Here is a 23,276-nt window from a genome sequence, read left to right on the forward strand (position 1 = left end):
ACTAACACTAAGAATAAAATTTAAATATTTTATGGAAGCGAGTCATAAGGCAACAAAATGTATAAAGCCATAGGTTATCCTCATAGATAAAAATTACACTTATCTATAACTTTAATAGTTCAGCACTTGTACATTTACAAATATAAAAGCTATTCCATAAGAGCGTGTTGGTGTCTTATTCTGAAAATGAGGTGACAGGAAATACAGACTGAAGTCCATATTAAAGTAATTTTTGAACTAACATGAGAGATGACCTCAACCCATCACAAACGACCTCAACCCCACTAAAGAAAGTTAATCCTACCATTATTTTAGCCAATATGCCATCATCACTTGACTCCATGGTTACCACTGCTTTGTCTGTTTCGATTTCACATAATGCATCTCCTGCATTTACAGTTTCACCTGCAAAACAAGACATGATTTTAAAATACTGTAGAATAACTTCCTTTCAGAATTACTTAACCCTTGTTAAAATGGAGACATACTGAAATGTTCTTTGAAGCATGCATCTGGCTACCAGTTTTCCAGTATTGTAAGGATGGTTAAAAATGCAGTAAATAATATTGTACTTTGAGACTTCTGAATAAAAAGCATTGCTCTTTTGTAAAGTGTTAATGTCACTAATTACCCATGTTTGCGGTAAGTATTCAGATAGACAGAACAAAGAAGTAACTTGCCTTAGGTCACAATCAGTCAGGAGCACAGTCAAGAAGGCAACCCTGAAATCTTATGTGCCTTTGGCAGTAACTGCTAGCCATTGAGAAAATGGTGATGTAAGTATCTCTTAGTATAATACTGGTAACAAGCAGCATTGTCTTAATTTTTTATATATATATATATATAAAAAGACAACATTGTATGTCTTTATATACACAAGCAAGTGATAGATAGATATACAGAGAGAGAGAGAGAGGCAAGTGTTATTTTGAATTTAAAGCAAAGAGTTAAAAATGAAACTGTCCTCTGGGATGGACTCCACTCATCATTAAAGATATACAAATAAAACTTCAAGAAATAAAAAATATTCAGATGGCAAGTTTGTCAGTTTGTTTTCTCTCAGACTGTTATAAAATCCTGAACAAGCAAGACCTTTTAGAAATATACATCTTTTGTGAAATGAAAATATGTATGTGTTTTAGAAGTGGATCTGCATGAACTATTCAAATCTACTGATTGGATCAAGTTATATTATGGTTTTCCTCTCCTTTTAAGCACATACATGTCTGCTATTGCATGATAACAGCCCTATGAGCCTGGATTGTTCTGACAGATGAATAATGACTGGATACCTGCCATTAAATGAAATTACAGTGGGAAAACTGGAGAGGATCCAGAATGTTTTGGCCTTAAAGCAGATAAAAATATGCTTTTCTTTACACAGCACTGGAGAAAAAGTTCAATTATGTATCAGGTTTGTAGGTACTGTATTTTTAATTAAAATGCAAAAAACACAGGCTTTAACACTTTCTGCAGCACAGTAAATGAAGTGACACTATTATATCTCTAATTTTAATTTCCACTTGCTCTCTGAAGTGCTTAAACCACAGAAAAATTACTTTGCCACCTACGATTTCTGCTTGTGTATGTGACATGTGCAGATCTTTGTCTTGATTATTTCTTGTATTGTGACTACTTGAAAAGGGATAGGGGAAAACAAAGAAAAAACTGCTATATGGTTTGGATGACCTTTCCAATAAGAAAACAGCAGCTATATTCAAGCCTTGATTAAATAAATACTTCCCTGAGGTTCCACTGTGGGAACACTAAGGGGAGAAAAGATGACCAATTTCTTTGTCCACTTAAATATATACAGGGAACTTAACACTTCATTATTTCATTTAAAAAAAAATGAATCTACATTATGACACATTAAATTGCAACAGAAATTAGGAACTGGATGGCTCCTGGAGGGCTACTAAGCCTTTCAACTCTAATTCACAGTGATTTAGTTCTGTTAGATAGTTATTTCATGTGGTTTGTTATAACTTATACTACGTACCTTAGACAGCTAGCTAGGTATTTACTAAATAAAACGGACTCGTTCCTCAGCTGTGCCAATTCTGTGCCCAGCACAGCTGAGGGGGCAAGTGACATCTTTATGCTTCCTCTCATTAGACTACAGCCGGTTGGTGGCCTACTCCAGGACCTGAGGCCACTTACAGCAGCCTTAGAGCAGTTTTGTGTTTAAATTTTACCTTACAGCAATAGCTCCAGCAGTACAGGATTGCCAAAGCACAACAGCGCTCCAGCAGTGTCCCCACCCTCTCAATGTCTCTCTTACCCTGGGGACCCAAAGCCTTCCAAGATGCTTAGGGATTCCCCTGCACTGGGAACCCTCTGGGAAACTGGTAACGCTAACTTTTTCTGCCTCTGGGCCCCACCATAACAGCAGCCAGTGGCAGAGGATTTGACGTGATAACTATTTTTAGAAGTATGTTGCAATATAGCCTTTAGAAATCCCGGTCACTGGTTCAGTAACTCAGTTCAATGAATGGGAGTGTGATACCTCTCAGTGGGGGCTGCCAAATTCATGATACATCCTAGCAGGTGCCCAATTTGATGACAAGTACAACTCAAAAGATCAGCTTTCTGACTGGAAAGAATTGGAAAGCAGAGAGCTTTGCTGAAAATTCTGATTCCCAATGCTTTCTAATGGAAAAGCTGGTACTTGGTATCATAAAATTGTTCCGATGGCTACTCTGTGTGAATAGTCATGTTCATTATAATTATTCAGACACTTTGAAAACCCTTGTTTTCAGTGGTTAGCTCCTTATTTTAGAGCAGTGGTTCCCAATCTGGGGTTTGTGAACCCCGGTGATAGGGGGTTCTTGGGAAAAAATTCCCTAATGGCGGACAGAGCTGTCCATGGGGACTTCCAAGAGCTAAGCAGATCAAAGCAAGCATATCTATCACAATGAGGAGATTTAAACATCAAGACTCCTTATACAAAATAGGAAGGGAGGTGGATTTTTTTTGCTGTTTTTAAAATTAAATAGGCTACTAGTGATGTTTTTAAATTATTATGAAGAACAAGTTTAAGCTTTGTTGTAACCTACATTGTTTGCCTGGACTGCTCAAGACCTGAATGCTTGTGTAGGAGGAACTTAGTTGGCTTCCTAAATACCTCCATGCTATTTCACATCTGCTACTCCTTGATGAAACATAGGAGCCAGAGGCACCAGTTCGGGGGAGGGGGGGCGCGATGAGGGTCACATGCCACCCCCGCGTCAGCACGCTCCCCGCCCCCAGGTCCCTCCCCTTTTTCTGGCAACCCCTGCAGATCCCCCCTGCTTTTCCAGCAGTGCCCCCCCAGGCCCCAGCCTGCATGGGGGCTTCACCCCCGCACCCCTTTTTTCTATTGGCACCTCTGATAGGAGCCTTGTCTTAGAACAGGCTTAATCAAAAGTGATACAAGCTACAAAAGTGAGATCTTGGAAGAGTGTTGCTGTTTTCATAATGTAATAAAAATACTGTAAAGATAAATAATAATAGTGTGTAATAAGCATGTCATAAAAACAAATTTTATATTTCCAAGATCACTGCTTTTATAATTTATGCTGAGGTAAGGGAGAAAATCCCTGGAAATATTCATTTTTAGGAGGGGGTTCACGAGACTTGACATTTTAGTGAAAGGGGTTCACGGTTGTTAAAGTTTGGGGACCACTGTATTAGATTGATTACTACTCTACTACACTGGCGTTTTCCTTCAAATTTAACTTGTGTCATATCCAACAGAGGTTCAGTAGCCTAGATGCAATAAGATGGTAATGTCAGCCCAGGTACTAGTGGACAGGTGTCCAAATCATAAGATTCAAATTGCACCCCTTGATGCATAAGGATTGACAATGGAGAACTCCCTTCTCTCAATCCCTAGAGGTGGTCCCTCTAGTCTAGAACACAGTTGAGTTATACTGTATGGGGAAGCATCCACTGATGCTGCCAATTTTATGTACCTGGCTCAGGATAATCAGAGGATTGTAGTCTCCAGGGCTGTCAATCTGTCATCTTTCACCAGTACTAAATTCATACATAATAAATATCTTTAGAATAAAAAACAGTTTTTAAGCAATGAACTTCATTACCCACAGGAACCAATAGAAAGCAGCATTAACAAAAAGGGGGAAATAGTGAAGCTGTCTATTAAATACAATGTGTTTTCTCCTGCTGAAGTGAAATCATTTGTTTCTACTGTGCAACTGTAAAAACAAATATTAGATATTTACACTTAAAGAGCAGAAACAGTGATGAGAAAAGTATTCTAGTGACCCCTGCTGGTTACATGGGGGAAAACCAACACATTTCCACATGCAACATAACAGGTTTACCTTTCCAATCTTGTGTCTTTCCATTTATTTTGAAACACGGTACGGTATAATGTTTATTTTTTCAGATATAAGATCAGTAAGACTATATCTCTATTAGTGTCATTCAATCATATATATCAAGTCATTGCAGAATGAGTCATTTATGAGAATCACTTAGTGGTGGTAAATTTAGAAGCATACCCCACTTTCCTTTTTTCCCTCTTTAAAAATCTAACTACCCATTTGCTTTAACCCTTATTACACTGCTATTTTCCAGACTGCCAGGCAAAAAAAAAATGTTTAGAACTAATTATTATCAAAGATGAACTAAACGAGCCCATGTATCACATTCAGATTTTTTAAATGGAAAGATCTCATTGTATTCAAAATGTTAGACTAATTTGTCTTTGAGTCCAACCTTCAATTAAGAGCAATTAATATGCACAACTGATTTTCAGATACTTATCTAGGGAAGCATAATAGGGATTGAAATAGCTTTCTATAGCACACATGGAGGAATTGGCATAAGACCTTTATAATAAGAAATAACAGTTGTACAATGGTTTTAAAAGATTTTGGACTTTAAACTGTAGTTATAGACACAATATTCAAAAGTACGAACCTAATGTGCTGTAGAATATGGTCTCCTGGTTATCAGAAACTCGTCGTTAGTTATGTTACATCTACACGCTACAAGTACTAGAGTGGCACAGCACTCCTGTAGCACTGCACTGTAGTAGGGTTGCCAGGCGTCCAGTTTTCGACTAGAACGCACGGTCGAAAAGGGACCCTGGAGGCTCCGGTCAGCACTGCTGATGGGGCCATTAAAAATTCAGTTGGTGGTGCAGCAGGGCTAAGCCAGGCTCTCTACCTACTCTGAGTCCGTGCAGCTCCTGGAAGCAGCTAGCATGTCCCTGTGGACCCTAGGCACAGGGGCAACCAGGGAAGCTCCGTGCACTGCCCTGCCCTGCGCGCCAGTTCTGCAGCTCCCATTGGCCGGGAATCATGGCCAATGGGAGCGGCAGGGGCCGCGCCTGCAGGCAGGGGCCGCGCCTGCAGAGCTGCCTGGCCACCGTGCGCCCAGGAGCCAGACATGCCGGCCCTTCCAGGAGCCGCGTGGAGCCAGGGAGCCAGCCTTAACCCTGCTGACTGCCAACTGGGAGCTGTCTGAGGCAAACACCACCCAACTGGAGCCCGAACACCCACCCGCACTCCAACCCCCCGCCCCCGACGGAACCCCCCCCCCTACCCAAACCCCCTCCTAGAGCCGCACCCCAACCCAGCCCTGAGCCCCCTCCCTAAACCCATACCCCGCACTCCCCCTGCACCCCAACCCCTTCCCCAGCCTGGAACCCCCTCCTGACCCCAAACATCTCATCTCTGGCCCCAACCCAGAGCCTGCACCTCCAGTCAGAGCCCTCATTCCCTCCCACACCCCAACCCCCTGCCCCAGCACAATGGAAGTGAGTGAGGGTGGGGAAGAGCGAGCGATGGAGGGAAGGGGTGAGTGGGGGGTGGTGCCTCAGAGAAGGGGCAGGGCAAGGGTGTTTGGTTTTGTGCAATTAGAAAGTTGGCAACCCTACAGTACAGACACTTGCTACAGCAACAGAAGGGGGTTTTCCATGACTGTAGTAAATCCACCCCCTTGAGAAGCAGTAGCTAGGTCAATTGAAGACTTTTTCCACCAACCTACAGAGGTCTATACCAGGGCTTAGGTCAGTTTAACTATGTCTTTGGGGGGTCTGAATTTTTCACACTCCTGAGCAACATAGCTAGATCGACCTAAGTTTTAGAGGTCTGCCAGGCCTTAGAGAAAGACAACTTCCGGGCTGTCGTCATTGTCTATCCGCAAATCATTAAACCTCGCGGAGCTTCAATTTATCCATCAGTAAAATGGGCATAATTATACCTAACTCCCAAAAGCATTACTGTGAGGGTTAATGTTTGTCAAAACACTTGGCTCTTCTACAGTACCTCTGATCTGAAGTTCTCAAAGAATTTTGTCAAAATACAAACTGAATTTTAACCTTGAATAAGAGTAATGATTTCTTAAGTGTAACTACATTTGGGAAAATATATAATATTTGTATGTAGTTTGTACTTATATATAGTAATAGTACTTTCCACATAGTCAAAGCACAAACAAACATTAAGCATGCTGATACTATGGTAATAAGGGCCATACAAGTTTGAACATTGGCCTGCTAAACCCAGGGTTGTGAGTTCAATCCTTGAGGGGGCCATTTAGGGATTTGGGGCAAAAAAAAATCTGTCTGGGGATTGGTCTGCTTTGAGCAGGGGGTTGGACTAGATGACCTCCTGAGGTCCCTTCCAACCCTGACCTTCTATGATAAGTACCTAGCCTAATTTCTAAGTCATTTTCAATACTTCTATGAGGTACCCAGTCACCATAAGTATTATCCCCACTTTCTAGAAAAGGATACTGATGCAGAAAAAAAATACTTAAAAAAATACACTCAAGACCACAGAAGAAGTCTGTATCAGAACTAGCATTAGACTTCAGGAGGTCTTCTCTCCCAGCTCTCTGCTCAGACTACACCCATCTCTAAAGTAAAACTAACAGTGATCTTTAGAGCCCAAGATATAATCTTACTGGTCCCTAAAGGCCAAGCAGGGCATAAAGGTACAACTGCAAACTTTATCGCTCCTAGTGGGCCATAAACATGTTGCTTTCCCTGGGCTCCATTATTAAATTTAAAATCCAGCCTTAACTTGAATTGTCATGGAATCTGGGACAAGAGAGAGCTAAAAAGAAACAGATTTTCTTGATGACCGAGTGCGAACCAATGATTCTTCTGATTCAACCTATGGAGCTAGAGCACCCTCATTTACAGCCAAGGCATGTGAAGATACAAAATACTGCAAAGGTCATTCATCTAGCAGAGCCAACACATTCTAATAAAGGTCAATTACTTTTCAGGTGACAGACCTCAGAGAGCAAGAGATAAACGAGTACCCAAAGTATCTTTTCACGCAAAGTAAATGGGTTTTGGAAATGAGTCTTTCCAGATTTAGAGATACATCTAGGCAACTTAAATTTGTTCAGTTTCCATTAGCTTTAAGAATAGACTGTCATTTAATTATTAAAATGTCAGCCCTGAATACCCACCATAACAGTTCCTTGTCTTTCATAATTTACTAGTAGGAAGAAACATAAGAATTCATACCAAATAGCTTGTAACTTTATATCAGTTCAGGGCTAGCTGCACCTTTGACACTGCTCTGGTCTGTTTTTGAGTACAGGCCAACCAGGTTTAGGCCTTGAGGTTTGGGGTGAAACATGTGACTCTCCCACTCTTAGAACTGGGGCCCTGGGCTACAGCCCTGTGTGTACCACCTCTAATTACGCTTAATGGGTCCTGCAGGACTCGGTATCTGCAGTTCTTCCTTTTGGGAGCTGTGACCAGCAGTAAATACAATGAACCAAACAGCTTTCTTGAAACAAAGTATTGTTTAATCCTAACAGCAGGAACACAGCATAACAAGAGAAAGAATTCTGAAAGCAATAAACCAGTTTATACACATAACTATCTTAGGCTTATCTACACAGCAAGTTACTGTTCAGCAAGCCTGGGTATGAATCTATAGCTCACCAGCTTGCCACACAGCAACATCCTATGCAGCTGTTGCAGTGCAGTGAAAGCCCCAGAAGGCATCTTGGTGTACTACTACTTCAAAGTGTAATATGCCAAGAAACACTCCGGGACTTTCACTGAACTCTAGCAACGTCCATATAGACCATTACTGGTCAGCAAGCTGGTGAGTTGAAGATTCATAACCTGGCTTGCCATGTGGTAGCTTGCTGTGTACAAAAGCCCTTATTTAAGGGTTAGGCAGGCCTATTTTACCCCCATTCTCCCAACCCTCTATAGTCTGGGTTTCAGTCTGCTCCCCAACACTATCTGCTTAAGTCTCCCCCTTAACCATCTGACCTCCTCAAGAATGTGTCCGTCTCTTTAAATCCTTTGATTTCCCCCCCCCCTCCCCAGAGGTTGAGTCATTCCTGGAAAAAACAGTTTAGCAAGCCCGGGGGGGCGGGGAGAAATATGTCTATCCAGCACATTACAGCCAATGGCTCCAGCACTGTCCATTCAGTTTTTGCTGATAAATATTATCTGGGCTATTGCTCTCTTCCGCCTACCTGCAGGTAAACAGTCTCTTTGGTGAATTAACCCAGTTTAGTCACATGATGAAGCTCCTAGAAATAATCACACAGAACCATAGTATTCATAATCATAGACAGCTCCAAACCTAACACAAACACGTTGCCCCCCCCCCCCAAAGCCATAAAGCCTGATTTTCAAAGGTGCTAAGCACCCACTACTGCAACTGAAATCAAAAGAAGCTACAAGTATTTAGCACTTCTGGAGGAATAAATAAATCAAGCCCATAGCTTGAAAGGTCACAAGATGATAATTAGGACAACTAAGGCTTTGTCTACACTACACAGTTGTGTCAGCAAAAGGCAGCTTTTGTCGACAAACCAGTGGAGATGTTCACACTACAATGCTCCTCCCACCAACAAAACTCTTCTGCTTTGCCAGCAAAATAAAACCATTTTGACAAGAGGCGTAAAGCTTGTTCTGGCAAAGTTAGATCGACTCATCTACACTAACAAGTTCTGTCACCAAAAACTGCCTTTTGGCGACAAAACAGCAAGAGCGTACACACTATCAGGGCCACCAAGAGCGGGTTCAGGCGCCGGTGAAAACAATTTTTTGGGCCCCCCCAGCAAGGGCAGACCGGCTAAACAGGGCCAACGAGGGGGGAAGCCGGGCCCCGGGCCCCCTTCTGGACCACCGGGCCCCAGTAATTTGTACCAGCTTCGCGCCCCCCCCCTGTCAGCCCTGCACACTACAATGGGACTTTTGTCATGAAAAACGCCAAGTTTTGGTCACAAAAAACTTCCACCTCTACGAGAGACTTGTCTTTTCCCCTCCCTTCGTTGACGACAGAGCTAGAGTAGACACTGCTGATTATTTTGTCCACAGAACTGGCTTCTGCCAGTATCCCACAATGCCTGCCCTGATTGCTCTGCTCATTGTTTTGATCTCTGAAGTAACGGTGTGCTGCTTGTTTTAGGAACAAAGTGTGGTTAAGCAGCTCTATGTGGGTTTGAATGTGCGCTATCAACATCATACAGGGGGAAATTATAACTTCACCTACAGTGTTGTTGCATACATTTCACCAGGATATTACTGACCAGCAAGATATTACTTTTCAAATGATACCTCACAAGGCATATTTCGTACAAAGATTATTACAGTGGTGTATAGGGTGTGAATACAAGGGTGCATTGGGTCACACTGGGATACATGGTGCATTGCTCACACTGTCGATGATGGTGCCCCCAATGTTGACATGATCTGTCGACAGAGGGAGCAAGTGTGAATACCCTTTGGCGATTTGTTTTGTCAACTTTCAGGTGTCGACATAAGTTTTGTCAACAAAACCTGGTTGTGTAGACAAGCCCTTGGTGTCAGTGTAGAGACTGCATTCATTATGTTGCCGTAACTGGCCTCCAGGAGGTATCCTACAATGCCCACTGTGACCACTCTGTTCACCGTTTTGAACTCTGCTGCCATGCATCCAGCTATACAAGCATGCATCCCTCCCCTTTCAAAGTCCCAGGAAATTTTGAAATTGCTCAGCATGCAGAGCTCACATAACTACTGCCCAGCTGAACTCGCCGGCTCTCAGCAACAAACACATTCTTGCCAGAACTACAGGGAAAGGGATGGATTTCCTTGGTCTTTGGGGAGAGAAGGCTGTGGGAGAACTCAGAGGGAACCAAGGAATCAAAAGATTAACACTGAATCCTGCTCTCCCTGGCACTAGTACCACAGTGGCAGGAAGGCAGGGCGGGCTGTTGCTGGGACAGAGGTGGGGGCCTCCTGCTGTGCTGTGAAGAGCCAGGGAGAGAGGTGGGGGCTGATGTAGGGGTGTCCTCCTCCCCCTGCCAGAGATGGCTGGGCTGCAGGTTACCAGAGCAGTTGAAAAGCAGCAAGCAATCTAGTTGGATGCTCATGGAACAATGGGATTGAGAAAGTGACGCTGTACCTGCCCCGTAAGGCACTGCAAACCCTTCCCAAAGCACCCTGCAGCCATTTGCATAGTGGGATAACTATCCACAATGCCCTTCTCTTGTGCTGCTATTGGGGATGCACTCCTCCCACACAAGAAGTCTAGTGTGGACATGCAACAGCAATTTAATCCCAGTGGTGGCTGTATGTCAGCGTAACTTGTGTCAACAAAACTAGTGTAAACAAGGCCTAAGTGTTTAGCTTAATGATTCTAGTGTGCCAATGATGGGGTATATACCCACCCTTAAAGATTCAAATAAAGTTTAGTTAGTACAAACTAAAGTTTCACATTACATTGATAAGGAAATATTACCACATACAGAGGTTTCTTTCGCAAAACGCAGTCAAACTCAAATTGCTGTAAGAACTTGGGAATGTAATATCTGATTTCACAACGCCTCTGAAGTTATCTAGGATTTCGATATTGGTGAATCATCCCAAAAATCATTTGTGATATTTCATGAGAATCTAGTCATGTGTACATTATTCATAATCTACAATATTACTTGTCCATTACTATTTTTTTAAAAACACATACGCTCTCAGAAGCAGAGCGCGAAGATGCTTCTTGATTTGAGAGTCAAGAATGTATTTGCAAAAATACAAAATATGTTAACAGCGTAGCTTAGAGGTAGTTTTCAGACTGTGACTAGCGAACCGGTGGTCCATGGAACTTGTCCTTGATAGACAGCAGGAAGAAACATTTTTGAGAACCAGCAATTTGTGGATGGGGTATTCGGTAGAGAGTTGGCACCCAGTAAGTGATCCTGCTCTTACAAAATAGTCTACATAATGAGTTGGAGAACCAAAGCATAGCTCACTAAATATGTTATTTTAGATAATTGTCTCTCACCTTCCTTTTTTAACCATTTCACAATATTTCCTTCCTCCATTGTAGGAGACAGTGCAGGCATGAGTATTTTAAATGCAGGAATACCTGGAAAACAAGACACTGGAATTAACCACTAAAACCTTTGCTTATCACACAGTTAATACAGTTGAGATCTCTGAGAAAGGAAAGAAATGAGAGTTAAAAGCAAAATGAGTGAATGGGCAAACAATCCAAGGAAATAAATAAAAATATCCACCCTTGTTCTGTAATTCATTAATGTTAATACATCTTACAAATCTTAACTTGTTCATTATTGTGCTATAGTATATATATATAGTATATATACTACTGAAAGAGAAAGTTATTATTTCTTTACAAGTGTACTTATGGAAGAATGCTTATTTATTCAACAGCGGAGATAAAACAAGATCTATTTTTTTCATCCTTTCCGGATACAATGTGGACCTTTTCTGCAAAGTGAAAATATTGTAACAAAGATTTAGTATGCTTGCAGGCTATAAAGATCTTGCACAGAAAGAAAATAGAGTTCATTTATTCCCCAAAGTCTCTGTAGAGCCATACCCAAGGGGTCATCATCCCTAAAGCACATGAATTGTAAAACTGAGTTGAAGTTATACATGGTTCATGCTCCCAGAAAGTCCGCAGTGCAGAAATATAAATAAATTTGCTCCTGCCTTCTATTCTTTAATTAGTTCTCTCTTGTTCCAAATCAGTCATAGAAACTGACCTGTCTTTGTTCTGGTACTTAAATTATTTAACTTTGGCATTACTCATTATTTTAGCATTTGTAAAAGTGAATCCAGAGACTATTCCCAATCAAATTCTGTTTTGTGGCTGTATTATCCACAGGGATTAATAATCTTTCTTTCTGATCACTGTTGGTCCAGGACTAGTGCTTACAAAAGTTACTGATCCTGAGAATATTTGTACTAGTTTGCCAAACCCTGTTTATCCTTGAGAATATGTGAAATAGTGCACCTCACAGCATGGGTCCATGGCTTTTTTTACTCAAATATTTTCACTATGTTATCATATTATGGACACCCAGAATTAGAAATTATCACTGTATAAGACTTGAAAACTTTCATAAAATACACAGACTTGGTTCCAGTTCTAACAGTCTGTTTTGAGACACTGGCCTCAATTAGTATATCAAACCTGAAAGGCTGAGAATAAAACATGATAATAAGAATACTGTGATTTAAAGTGCTTAGGTCATGAACATTCAATAATTTTATTAAGGTTTACCACAACTCAGTTTCCACACAAGCATTTCTTTATTAGTCCAAAGGCCACTTGGTGCTGACTACATCCAAAATACAAATATAAGCATATATACCTGTATTCTATACCTTAGTAACAACAACAGTTACTGTATAAGCATTGGCCAAATACACACAACCAGATCTGGGCCAGGAAATACCTTCCCATCATGGTGTGGCTCCAGAAGGGCAAGGAAAAGCTCTGACAAAGAACCCCTAGAAAACATTGCTGCTTTATATAACAAACAAGCAATGTCTTTGATGGTTAGTGGACCTTAGCTAAAGTAAGCTGAAGCAGTTTAGATTCCCCTCTGCTTTCTTCAAGAATTCCTCCATATTTCACTTTGCCACATTTTCCCCCAGCTACTGGACTAAGCATTTCTAACCAGTTACATACTGCATCTGGTGTCCACTTAACCATGTTTTGTTTATTTCTATAGCTTAGCCCAAACTTTAAATAAGATAACACTGGTATTTCCAAGGTCGCTATGAGTTTAACACAAACAAACCACATTTCTCATGAGTTTGTTCTTTTTGGTCACATGCTTCAGGCCTATCACTCATGTTAAAATCCAAACAATTTAAAACGCCGAATGTGGGCCTATATACAAATAGTAATAAGTGGACACACATCACAGAAAATCAGAGATCTCTAGCTTTCCAGTGATATATAGCATTCATTTCTAGCCATGGTGGCTCACAAATACCAGATGTTAAGCCTGGTCTACGCTTAAAGCTTATACTGGCATAATGATGTTAGTTAGTGATTTTTTTTAAAGCTACTATATTATAAGGCCTAGCATAGATGCACATACCAAAACAGTGTTTTTTCCAAGAAAGACATAAGCTACACTGGCACTTTCTAGCATCACTAGGAGCAGGACAACCCTTATGAAAAGCTGGTTGGGAGAAGGGGAGAAGCTGGCAGGTCCTGAACCCACTAACTACTCCTTATACCCTGGTATAACACCACCACCACTGCACTTCTACCAGATTTTTCATCTGGAAACACAAAGCACAGGTGGGTTTAAGTATTATCTTCTTATTACAGATGGAGACACTGAGGTCCAGATCCTCAAAGGACACAGGCGTTGCTCTGCTCAGCATTCCAATAACTAACCCCTAGATGCCAGCTGTCTAGTGAAATCCTCAGTCCTGAGATAGGTACCCAAGCTTCCCACACAATTCATAGGGAGAGTTAAGCACCTAAGACAAGGATCCTAAGAAGCCACCTAAGCTTGCCAGCAGCAGGAGGCCCAGGAAAGGAGAGGGTCTTGGGTGTCTAAGCAACTGACACAGCAAGCCCGGCTGATGGACTGGAGATTAGTGCCTCCCATCACTCAGGATCCTTAGCTGCAAATCCTCTCCTAGAGCTAGGTACTTAAGCCACGTCAGCTGCTTAGAGAGCCCAATCTCTCTCTCTGTCTCTCCTGCTCACCATTCTCACACTTGCCTTCCATTTCCCTGTGTGTAGATGCTCTGCGTCTGGCCCTCCTACTGCAGGGTTTGACAGGTATAAGGCATGCTGAAAGCACACCTACAGGTTTGGGCCCCACTAGCAAAACAGACATTCCCCACCTCCTAGTTTAAGAATTTTGCTTTGGGGTCTCTGGGACCTGAGCAGCTCATTAGCTGTGGGATAGCGTCAGGACTTATTACAAAGTAGCAGCCGTGTTGGTCTGTATCCGCAAAAAGAACAGGAGTACTTGTGGCACCTTAGAGACTAACAAACTTATTTCAGCATAAGCTTTCGTGGGCTACTTCTTCAGATGCATAGAGTGGAACACACAGCAGATATTTATACATACAGAGAATATGAAAAGGTGGAAGTACACATACCAATTGTAAGAGGCCAATCAATTGAGAAGAGCTATCAGTAGCAGCAGAAGAAAAAAAACTTTGAAGTGATAATCGAGATGACCCATAAGAAGGTGTGAGGAGAACTTAACATGGGGGGGAAAAAAATTCAATTAGTGTAATGACCCAACCATCCCCAGTCTCTGTTTAGGCCTAAGTTAATTGTGTCTAATTTGCATATTAATTCGAGTTCAGCAGTCTCTCTTTGGAGTCTGTTTTTAAAGATTTTTTGTTGCAAAACTGACACCTTCAAGTCTGTCACTGAGTGATTAGAGAGGTTGAAGTGTTCTCCCACTGGTTTTTGAATGTTATGATTCCTGATGTCAGATTTGTGTTCATTTATTCTTTTGAGTAGAGACTGTCCAGTTTGGCCAATGTACATGGCAGAGGGGCATTGCTGGCACATGATGGCATATATCACATTGGTAGATGTGCAGGTGAACGAGCCCGATGGTGTGGCTGACGTGGTTAGGTCCTATGATGGTGTCACTTGAATAGATATGTGGCCAGAGCTGGCATCGGGCTTTGTTGCAAGGATAGGTTCCTGGGTTAGTGTTTTTGTTGTATGGTGTGGGGTTGCTGGTGAGTATTTGCTTAAGGTTGGGAGGCTGTCTGTAAGCGAGGACTGGTCTGTCTCCCAAGATGTGTGAGAGTGAGGGATCATCTTTCAGGATAGGTTGTAGTTCTTTAATGATGTGCTGGAGAGGTTTCAGTTGGGGGCTGAAGGTGGCAGCTAGTGGCATTCTGTTATTTTCTTTGTTGGGCCTGTCCTGTAGTAGCTTTGTAAATGCCAGCTGGTAGAAACTTGGGCATCATGGTCTCATCCTACAACTTTACCGTCAAAGTGGAAAGTCAGTATGAGCAGAGCAAAAGACTTTTGATGTCATTTTCTTAAGGCTGCTACAATCACTTCTGGACCAGATCATACAGGCTTACTTTAATTTAAGCAATAATCCCAGTTGTTCATTACAAACAATTAAGATTATGAGGAGTAATTCCCCTTCACCAAAAACAAATCTATACTCAATAATCCTGCCTTTGTATTAATAACGATTAGCATTTATGTAGCACTTTCCAGATTCAACAATGTGTACAACAATTAGCTAATTCTCACAAGACTCCTGGGAGGTAAGCAGTATACTTATTTTATAGGTGGGGAAACAGACACGTTTCAGTGACTTGCACAGAGCTTCACTGTGGTGGTAGTGGAGCTGGAATTAGACCTCATGAGTTCTTGGCTTCCAGTTCCATACTCAGTACACCAGACCATGCTGCCGCCATCAATATTTTAATAGCCATCTACTGTTTATTTAGGGCCATTTCTAAATCTACAACCAATTGTATTTAAGAGAATCAATTTAAAATGTTTTTTAACACAAACCAATTGCTAACTTGAAACCCTCACTGAGGCCATAACGATTCCATATTTGGTGACCACTTTAGGGGTTATGTTCCTTCCAGACATTAGATTTAATTTAACGGATTTGAAAAATCCTGTGGATTTGCACTGCACTTTATCTTCCAATGCACTGGTCAGAACTTCTATGCTCACTGCTTATAATTGTTTCACCTGCCTTGAAATGGGTACAGCAAGCGCTTTGTCAAAACAGAAAAGCTGCAGTGAACTAGATATAAGTGCCTCAGCATCCTCAGCTGAAATACTATTTCATAGCTTCCTACAACATTACCCAGTCAGTTGTAAAGACAAAATTTATTACGCTTCTATATCAGTGCAAACATAACACAGCAATAGCTGAGATATAAAAAACAACATTAGGGGACTATTTTCCTCTCTCTGTGAAAAAAAGTGCACCAGTGTCTTCCCTCATCAAGGTTCTAGCCCTATATTGCATTTAATGTTCAGCCCTACAGAGTTTTAGAATGCCCATTCCCTCTTCAAATATAAATGTAGTACAAACCAATTTGCTGCTATTATGAAGCAGATCTTCTAAGCTTCATTACTTTGACTAGTCTACATATGGCATTGCTGGAATTTCATACCAAATCTTTCTGCTTATGGGAGCACATTATGTGAACCAAAGATCTATAGTAGAGGGCTGGATCAATGCCAGAATAAATTACCCAGTAACATTTCACTTCAGCTCCTCTCTCTCTCCCCCCTGCACATCTTCTATATTCCATGAGGGTCAGACACAGCTCATTCCCTTAATACTAGTGCTCATTAAAATAACATTGTTCAAACCACTCTAAAGATAACACACTTGCACCATCTGCAGGTTAGACAAAATACAGATACTATGGCATATGTACCTCAAGAAACATTATAGCAAGGCTAACAGCAAGAAATGTTAATACTGCAATTACGGATTACAATGGGAAAGTGTGCTTCTCTTAGATTGGTACAAAATGGGTACAATTTGAATTAGTCCACTTTTGCTCTAGAACCTGTTTTAAGAAGTCTTCAACTGCCATGGATATAACAGGAAAATCTTTAAATAGAAAAAGTCATCACAATTATTTAAAGCTCTAGTCTGACTTTAAAGAGCCTGTGATATGTGACGCAGTGTAAAGGCATAGAAGAAGAAATAGATGTTGGATACCAGTGACTCCCTAACCAGTACTTGCTGACTATCTGCAGGCAGATGTTTGATCAAGCAAAAGGTGCTGGCTCTCCTCCTTTCCTATTATCTAGTCACATTAACAGACAACTGAAAAAACATTACTTTCTTACTATTACTTTCCCACATAACATCCCTTTGGAACTGCAGCAATAGTTTATCGGAGCATAGGGTTGCCAGGCGTCCAGCTTTCGACCGGAACGCCCGGTCGAAAAGGGACCCCGGTGGCCCCAGTTGGCACGGCTGACTGGGCTGTTAAAAGTCTGATTGGCAGCACAGTCTGGGCTGGGGCTAAGGGCCTGCCCTGGCTCCGTGCAGCTCCCAGAAGTGGCCAGCATATCCCTACGGCCACTAGGCATAGCTGCAGCCTGGGAGGCACCGCATGCTGCCCCCGCCCCTAGTGCCAGCTAATCAGCTTCCATTGGCTGGGAACTGCAACCAATGGGAGCTGCGGGGGAGCACCTGAGGGTGCAAGGGCAGCCTCCCTGGCCACCCTGTGCCTAGGGGCTGCAGGGACCTGGCGGCCACTTTCTGGGAACCGCGGTAAGCGCCACCAGGACCCTACACACACACACACACAAAAAAGGTCATCTACTCCAATCTCCTCCACTGAAGCAGGACCAAGAATACCTAGACCTTCCCCAACAGGTGTTTGTTTAACCTGTTCTTAAAAATCTCCAATTATGGGGATTCCACAACTTCCCCTTGGAAGTCTAGTCCAATGATTTACTATCCCTATTAAGGGAATTAAGGGTTTCCTAATATCTAACCTAAATCGCCCTTGCTGCAGATTAACCCCATTACTTCTTCTCCTATGTTCAGTGGACATGGAGAACAATTGATCACAGTCCTCTTTATAACAGCCCTTACCATATTTGAAGACTTATCAGGACCCCCTGTCTTCTTTTCTCAAGATTAAAAATGCCCTGATTTGTTTTGAAACTTTCCTCCTAAATCAGGTTCACTAAACCTTTTAATCATTTTTGTTGCTTTCCTCTGGATTCGCTCTTAATTTGTCCACATCTTTCTTAAAGTGTGACATCCAGAAATGGACACAATATTCCAGCTGAAGCCTCACCAGTGTAGGGGACAGCAGACACTTACCTCCCGTATCTTACATACAACTCTCCTGTTTATACACTCCAGGATGATATTAGCCTCTCTTGCAACTGCATCACACTGCTGACTCATATTCAATTTCCGATATACTATAACCTCCAGATCCATTTCAGCAGTACTACAGTAGAACCTCAAAGATACGAACACCAGAGTTACAGACTGACCGGTCAACAAGACACTGTGTGAAACTGCAAGTAACCAATAAGGCAGCAGCGGAAACCAAAAAAAAAAAAAAAAAGCAAATATTGTACTGTGCCTGTATTGCATCTTAAAGGTAGGCACATCTGGGCTGCTTGTCCCCACCCCATCCCCATGTGCGGGGCAGCCACTTACATCTAAGAATGAAGACTCTGGGGCTGCCAGCCCAAGGCAGCCACCAGAGTAGGAGCAATGCTGGGATCTCTGGCTGGAAGGAGACACTGTTTTCACACACAGCCCTTCCAGGAGGGGCGACGCTGCTTATCCCGCTTCCGGCCAGGGGAGTGGGATTAAGGTTGCAGTCCGACCCAGGGAAAGAAGCTATCTACAAGAAAGTTGCCCGCACTGAGGAGGGAGTCCGAGTTCAACTGCTGCTGGAACCTGGTGTGACATTGTGCAGTCTATATGGTTTTATAAAAACTTGATAAGTCAATATAATGTAACTGAGATAGTTTTAGAGAAAATACGGTAGTAAGTGAATGTAAGTAACTGGGATATGCCTCATGCAAAAGGTCTCTTGTAAGGTATCATTACAAAGCTTATAATCTACTGAGTGTGATCATCTGATTTGTATAAATGTATCACTCTTGTATCTAAAACTAGAAATATAAAATGTAACTCTGAGGGCCTATTGTAATTGTGTAAAGTGTAGACCATTAATGATGGTTTGGAATCTTGATGACTCCCATTGTCTGCAGATGGCTGTATTTACCTGTGAGTCTTCCTGTATGTGTGTGTGCTGGCAAGTGAGTAATGAAGTCTTGCAGTGACATGTGATCATGTCACCTGAACTGGAATCCATCTTTAACCTGGTGCTTTTCCAGTGAGGTGGGGGTGGAAACCCAGATAGACAAAGAGTTCCCGCCTTATGCAAAAGATATATAAAGGGGGGAAGAGAACAGAGAGGGGGAGAAGCCATCATGAAGAATCCCCTAGCTATCACCTGAGCTGCAACAAGAGCTGCACCAGGGGAAAGAATTGTGCCCAGGCCTGGAAGGTGTCCAGTCTGAGAAAAACTTACTGAAGCATCTCTGAGGGTGAGATTATCTGTATTCAGTTTGATTAGGCATAGATTTGCGCATTTTATTTTATTTTGTTTGTGACTTACTTTGTTCTGTCTGTTACTACTTGGAACCACTTAAATCCTACTGTCTGTATTTAATAAAATCGCTTTCTATTTAGTAATTCACTCAGAGTATGTATTAATACCTGGGGGAGCAAACAACTGTGCATATCTCTCTATCAGTGTTATAGAGGGCGAACAATTTATGAGTTTGCCCTGCATAAACTTTATGCAGGGTAAAACGGATTTATCTGGGTTTAGACCCCATTGGGAGTTGGGCATCTGAGTGCTAAAGACAAGCACACTACTGCGAGCTGTTTTCAGGTAAACTTGCAGCTTTGGGACAAGTGATTCAGACCCTGGGTCTGTGTCTGGAGCCAGACGGGAGTGTCTGGCTCAGCAAGACAGGGTGCTGGAGTCCTGAGCTGGCAGGGAAAACAGAAACAGGGGTAGTCTTTGCACATCTGGTGGCAGCTCCCAAGGGGGTTTCTGTGATCCAACCCGTCACACCTGGCTTGGAATGTCAGCTGCTGGAACTGAAGCCCAAACCGCACTTTGTAACTCTGAACAGACAACCTCCATTCCCAAGGTGTCCATAAGTCTGAGGTTTTACTGTACTGCCTAGCTAGTTATTTTCCATTTTGCAGTTGTGCATTTGATACTTCCCTCCTAAATGTACTTGTCTTACTGAATTTGCTTTGCACTTGTCCTACTGAATCTCATCTTGTTGATTTCAGACCAATTCTCCAATTTGTCAAGGTTGTTTTGAATTCCAATCCTGTCCTCCAAACTGCCTGCAACTGCTCACAGATTGTGTTTCTGAATACTCTCCACTCCATTATCAAGTCATTAACGAAAATATTGATTAGTACTGGACATAGGAGAAACCCCAGCAGGACCTCACTAGATACATCCCCAATTTTGAGAGAGAACCTTTGATAACTACTCTGAGTACAGGCTTTCAACCAATTTTGCACCCACTCTCACATTCCGGGGCACAATCCAGACCAGTGAGGGTTTGTGTCACCACCTGCCCTGCAACCTTAGGTGCCTAACAATGCCTTGCTGATGTAGCTCCCAATTTGAGCCCCTCACAAACAGCATGCAGGTCACACCATACATGTCTGTATATAGCTCGTGTCCTGGTCCAGCCACTCTGACACTAGCAGCCTTTCAGCTGCACACCAGCCACACACTGGTTTCCAGCAGCCTTGTTTACTACTTTCAGAGTGACCCCAACACACTTCCAGTCCTGGATTGCTCCCAAAAATGTGTGTTTTGCACTGCCCAGCCCTCTCCTGGGCAGTTCAGATATTAGACATCCATTAGACCTGTAAAAACAACAAAGAGTCTGGTGGCACCTTAAAGACTAACAGATTTATTTGGGCATAAGCTTTCGTGAGTAAAAACCTCACTTCTTCGGATGCATAGACCTGTAAGAGGTCAATGTACAACAGTTTGCTACTTTAACTGGAGTTACCAAACAATTCAGTTTAAACACAACACTGATTAGTTCGAACTACAGAATAAAAAGTTTATTATACTACAAAGAGAGAAGTTTTAAGTGAGTACAAGTACAAGGCACTAAAATCAGAAATGGTTACAAGAGAAATACAGATAAAATGTTTCCTAGTAGTAAGACTCAACTTAAACTAGACTTGGTTCAAGATAAAATTCTTACATGTTCCCAGCAACATAGCTGACCAAGTTCTTCAGTCAGAATCTGCCTTGAAAGTCTAAAGGGCTGGTTCCTTTGTCTTTTTAGGTGAAAGTGAGTGAGAAAGAATCCCTGGGGTGTTTTTACCCCTCACTTTTATAGTCCAGTCCCATTTGAAGTGGATTCATCTAAGGATTACCCCCTCAAAGCAAAGTTTATTCAAACAGTAAAGAAGGTGATGTGTAGTCTGATCATGAAGGTGCTCTCCTGCTCTTTCTCCTCCCTTGTATATGTTGAAGTGCAGATTTGCCTTGTCTCTCTCGCTGTCTCAAGGACCTCGTTTACTACTTGTATATAAATTGAGGTAAACGCACATTCCTTTAAGACAGCCCCCACTAGGCAGGAGTGGTTAAGCAGCTCTATGTGGGTCTGAACATGTGCTATCAACATCATATAGGGGAAAATTATAACTTCACATATAGTCTTGTTGCATACATTTCACCATATTATTGACCAGCAAGATATTTTTCAAATGATATCTCACAAGGCATATTTTGTACAAAGATTATTACAGTGGTATATAGGGTGTGAATACAAGGGTGCATTGGGTCACACTCACCTTCTAGTAATTTCATCTAGACCACATTTCCCTAGTTCACGTATGAGAATGTCATGTGGGACTATGTCCAAAGCCTTACTAAAAATCAAAATATCTCACATCTACTGCTTCTCCTCTACTAACCAGGCCAATAAGCCTGCAAAGAAGAAAATTAGGTTGGTTTGGCATGATTTATTCTTGATAAATCCATGTGACTAATGCATATAATCCTATTATCCTTTAGGTGCTTACAAATTGATTAATAATTTGTTCCAGTATCTTTCCAGCTATCAAAGTTAGGCTGACTGGCCTATAATTCCCCTTTTTAAAGAGAGGTACTATGTCTGCCCTTCTCCAGTCTTCTGGGATCTCCTCTGTCCTCAATGGGAGCACACTTCTTTGTAAGTATACATGAAAGTTGGAAAAAAAAAATTCTTAACAGAAAACACATTTACAAAGTATTACTAATAGGTCATGGTGTATTTTTAAAAGTTTAAAAAAAACCTCACCCAGGCTTGAAACACATCCAAGACACCTACTAACCAGAGACTGATATGCCAGGTGAGAGAAGGACACTACCAATGAGGTTGAGAAACAACATCCTGGTAAGAAATCCATAGTTCCTGGGAAGGGGGAGGAATTTTGCCTATCAAAGTACTGCCTCTTGACCCTCCTTGGTGTTCCTTCCCATCATTTTCTGGCTAGTAGGTGTGTCATTAATTTGAAAGTCTTCCTTCCATCTTATCTATAGAATTCTCCTCTTCCTCAGTCAATTTTTGGGTCTTCCTTTACCTGCCTCTAGGGTGGCTCATAGTTTTCCTAAGTATCAGAGTGAAAGTGACATGATTCTTGATAGTTTTACCACTGACCCTCACCAAAACATACCAGAGTCTTATCAATTTTTCTCTGCTCCTACTTCAGAAGCTATAAGCTGCAACAGCAGCAGCAAAAAAACTGTACACATGTAGAATCAAGTAGACAGGAATACTATCTTTGCAACCATAAGTGATAGAAACCTAATTATTTTTTTAAAATAAAAACTTGCATTCTGCAGAAATTAATGACTGAGAACTCTGAGAGAAGAGTCCAGAAGAGAAGTAAATACTCCTTCTCGTTCTAGTAATTTTCACTGTATTAAAAAGTAATCCACTCACTGGTGGCAAATACATGAGTTGATTTTAGAACAATAAGAGCAAGGGAATGGGAGTCATGGCCCTGCTTTTGTTCTACTAATAACTTGGTATGGGACACCAGGCAAATTACTTTGTTTCCTTTATGCTTCATTGCTCCAGTGTCCCAACAAAGCTGTAAAACAGGAATACTCCTACTTATCCTTATCACAGGAGAATACGAGATTTAATATAAAATTGAGTTCCATAAACGACAGAGTTTTGAGTTCCTTTGATGAAAGGTGCTGTTGTAAGTGTAAAACACAGGCTGTGGCAAGTGAAGCAAGACAAAGGTAGAAAGACTTGTCAGCTATTTTAAAATGCAATTTGAAAACTATATATTAATCTGAGCTCTTATTTAAGAAAATCCTTTTATGTGGTTTGAAATGAATTTTTTTTATTTTACTACAGAATTTAGACATACACCCCAGAAAATGAGAGATGTCGGAAAAAAGGTTCAAACCTCAACAGAAACATGCATTGCCACCACCACCCCCCCCCCCCCCCCCC

At 41.8% G+C, this 23,276-nt stretch overlaps 1 protein-coding gene across 2 annotated transcripts in view; it reads right to left on the bottom strand.

The window, feature by feature from the left end:
- PDHX (pyruvate dehydrogenase complex component X) overlaps positions 1 to 23,276 on the bottom strand; it is a 107,012-nt gene that overhangs the window by 80,978 nt on the left and 2,758 nt on the right. The window contains exons 1-3 of one of the 2 annotated variants that reach the window (XM_034769693.1): positions 14,366 to 14,384; positions 11,265 to 11,348; positions 305 to 405 (exon numbers count right to left, since the gene is read on the bottom strand). In XM_034769693.1, the coding sequence (XP_034625584.1) occupies positions 305 to 405; positions 11,265 to 11,325 (162 nt within the window). In that variant the 5' untranslated portion in view covers positions 11,326 to 11,348; positions 14,366 to 14,384. Of the gene's footprint in view, positions 1 to 304; positions 406 to 11,264; positions 11,349 to 14,365; positions 14,385 to 23,276 lie in introns of those variants that run through there. The other variant, XM_034769692.1, reaches the window with a different exon arrangement.

This window comes from Trachemys scripta, chromosome 4 (genome assembly GCF_013100865.1).
Source record: "Trachemys scripta elegans isolate TJP31775 chromosome 4, CAS_Tse_1.0, whole genome shotgun sequence".
NCBI classification, from domain to species: Eukaryota; Metazoa; Chordata; order Testudines; family Emydidae; genus Trachemys; species Trachemys scripta.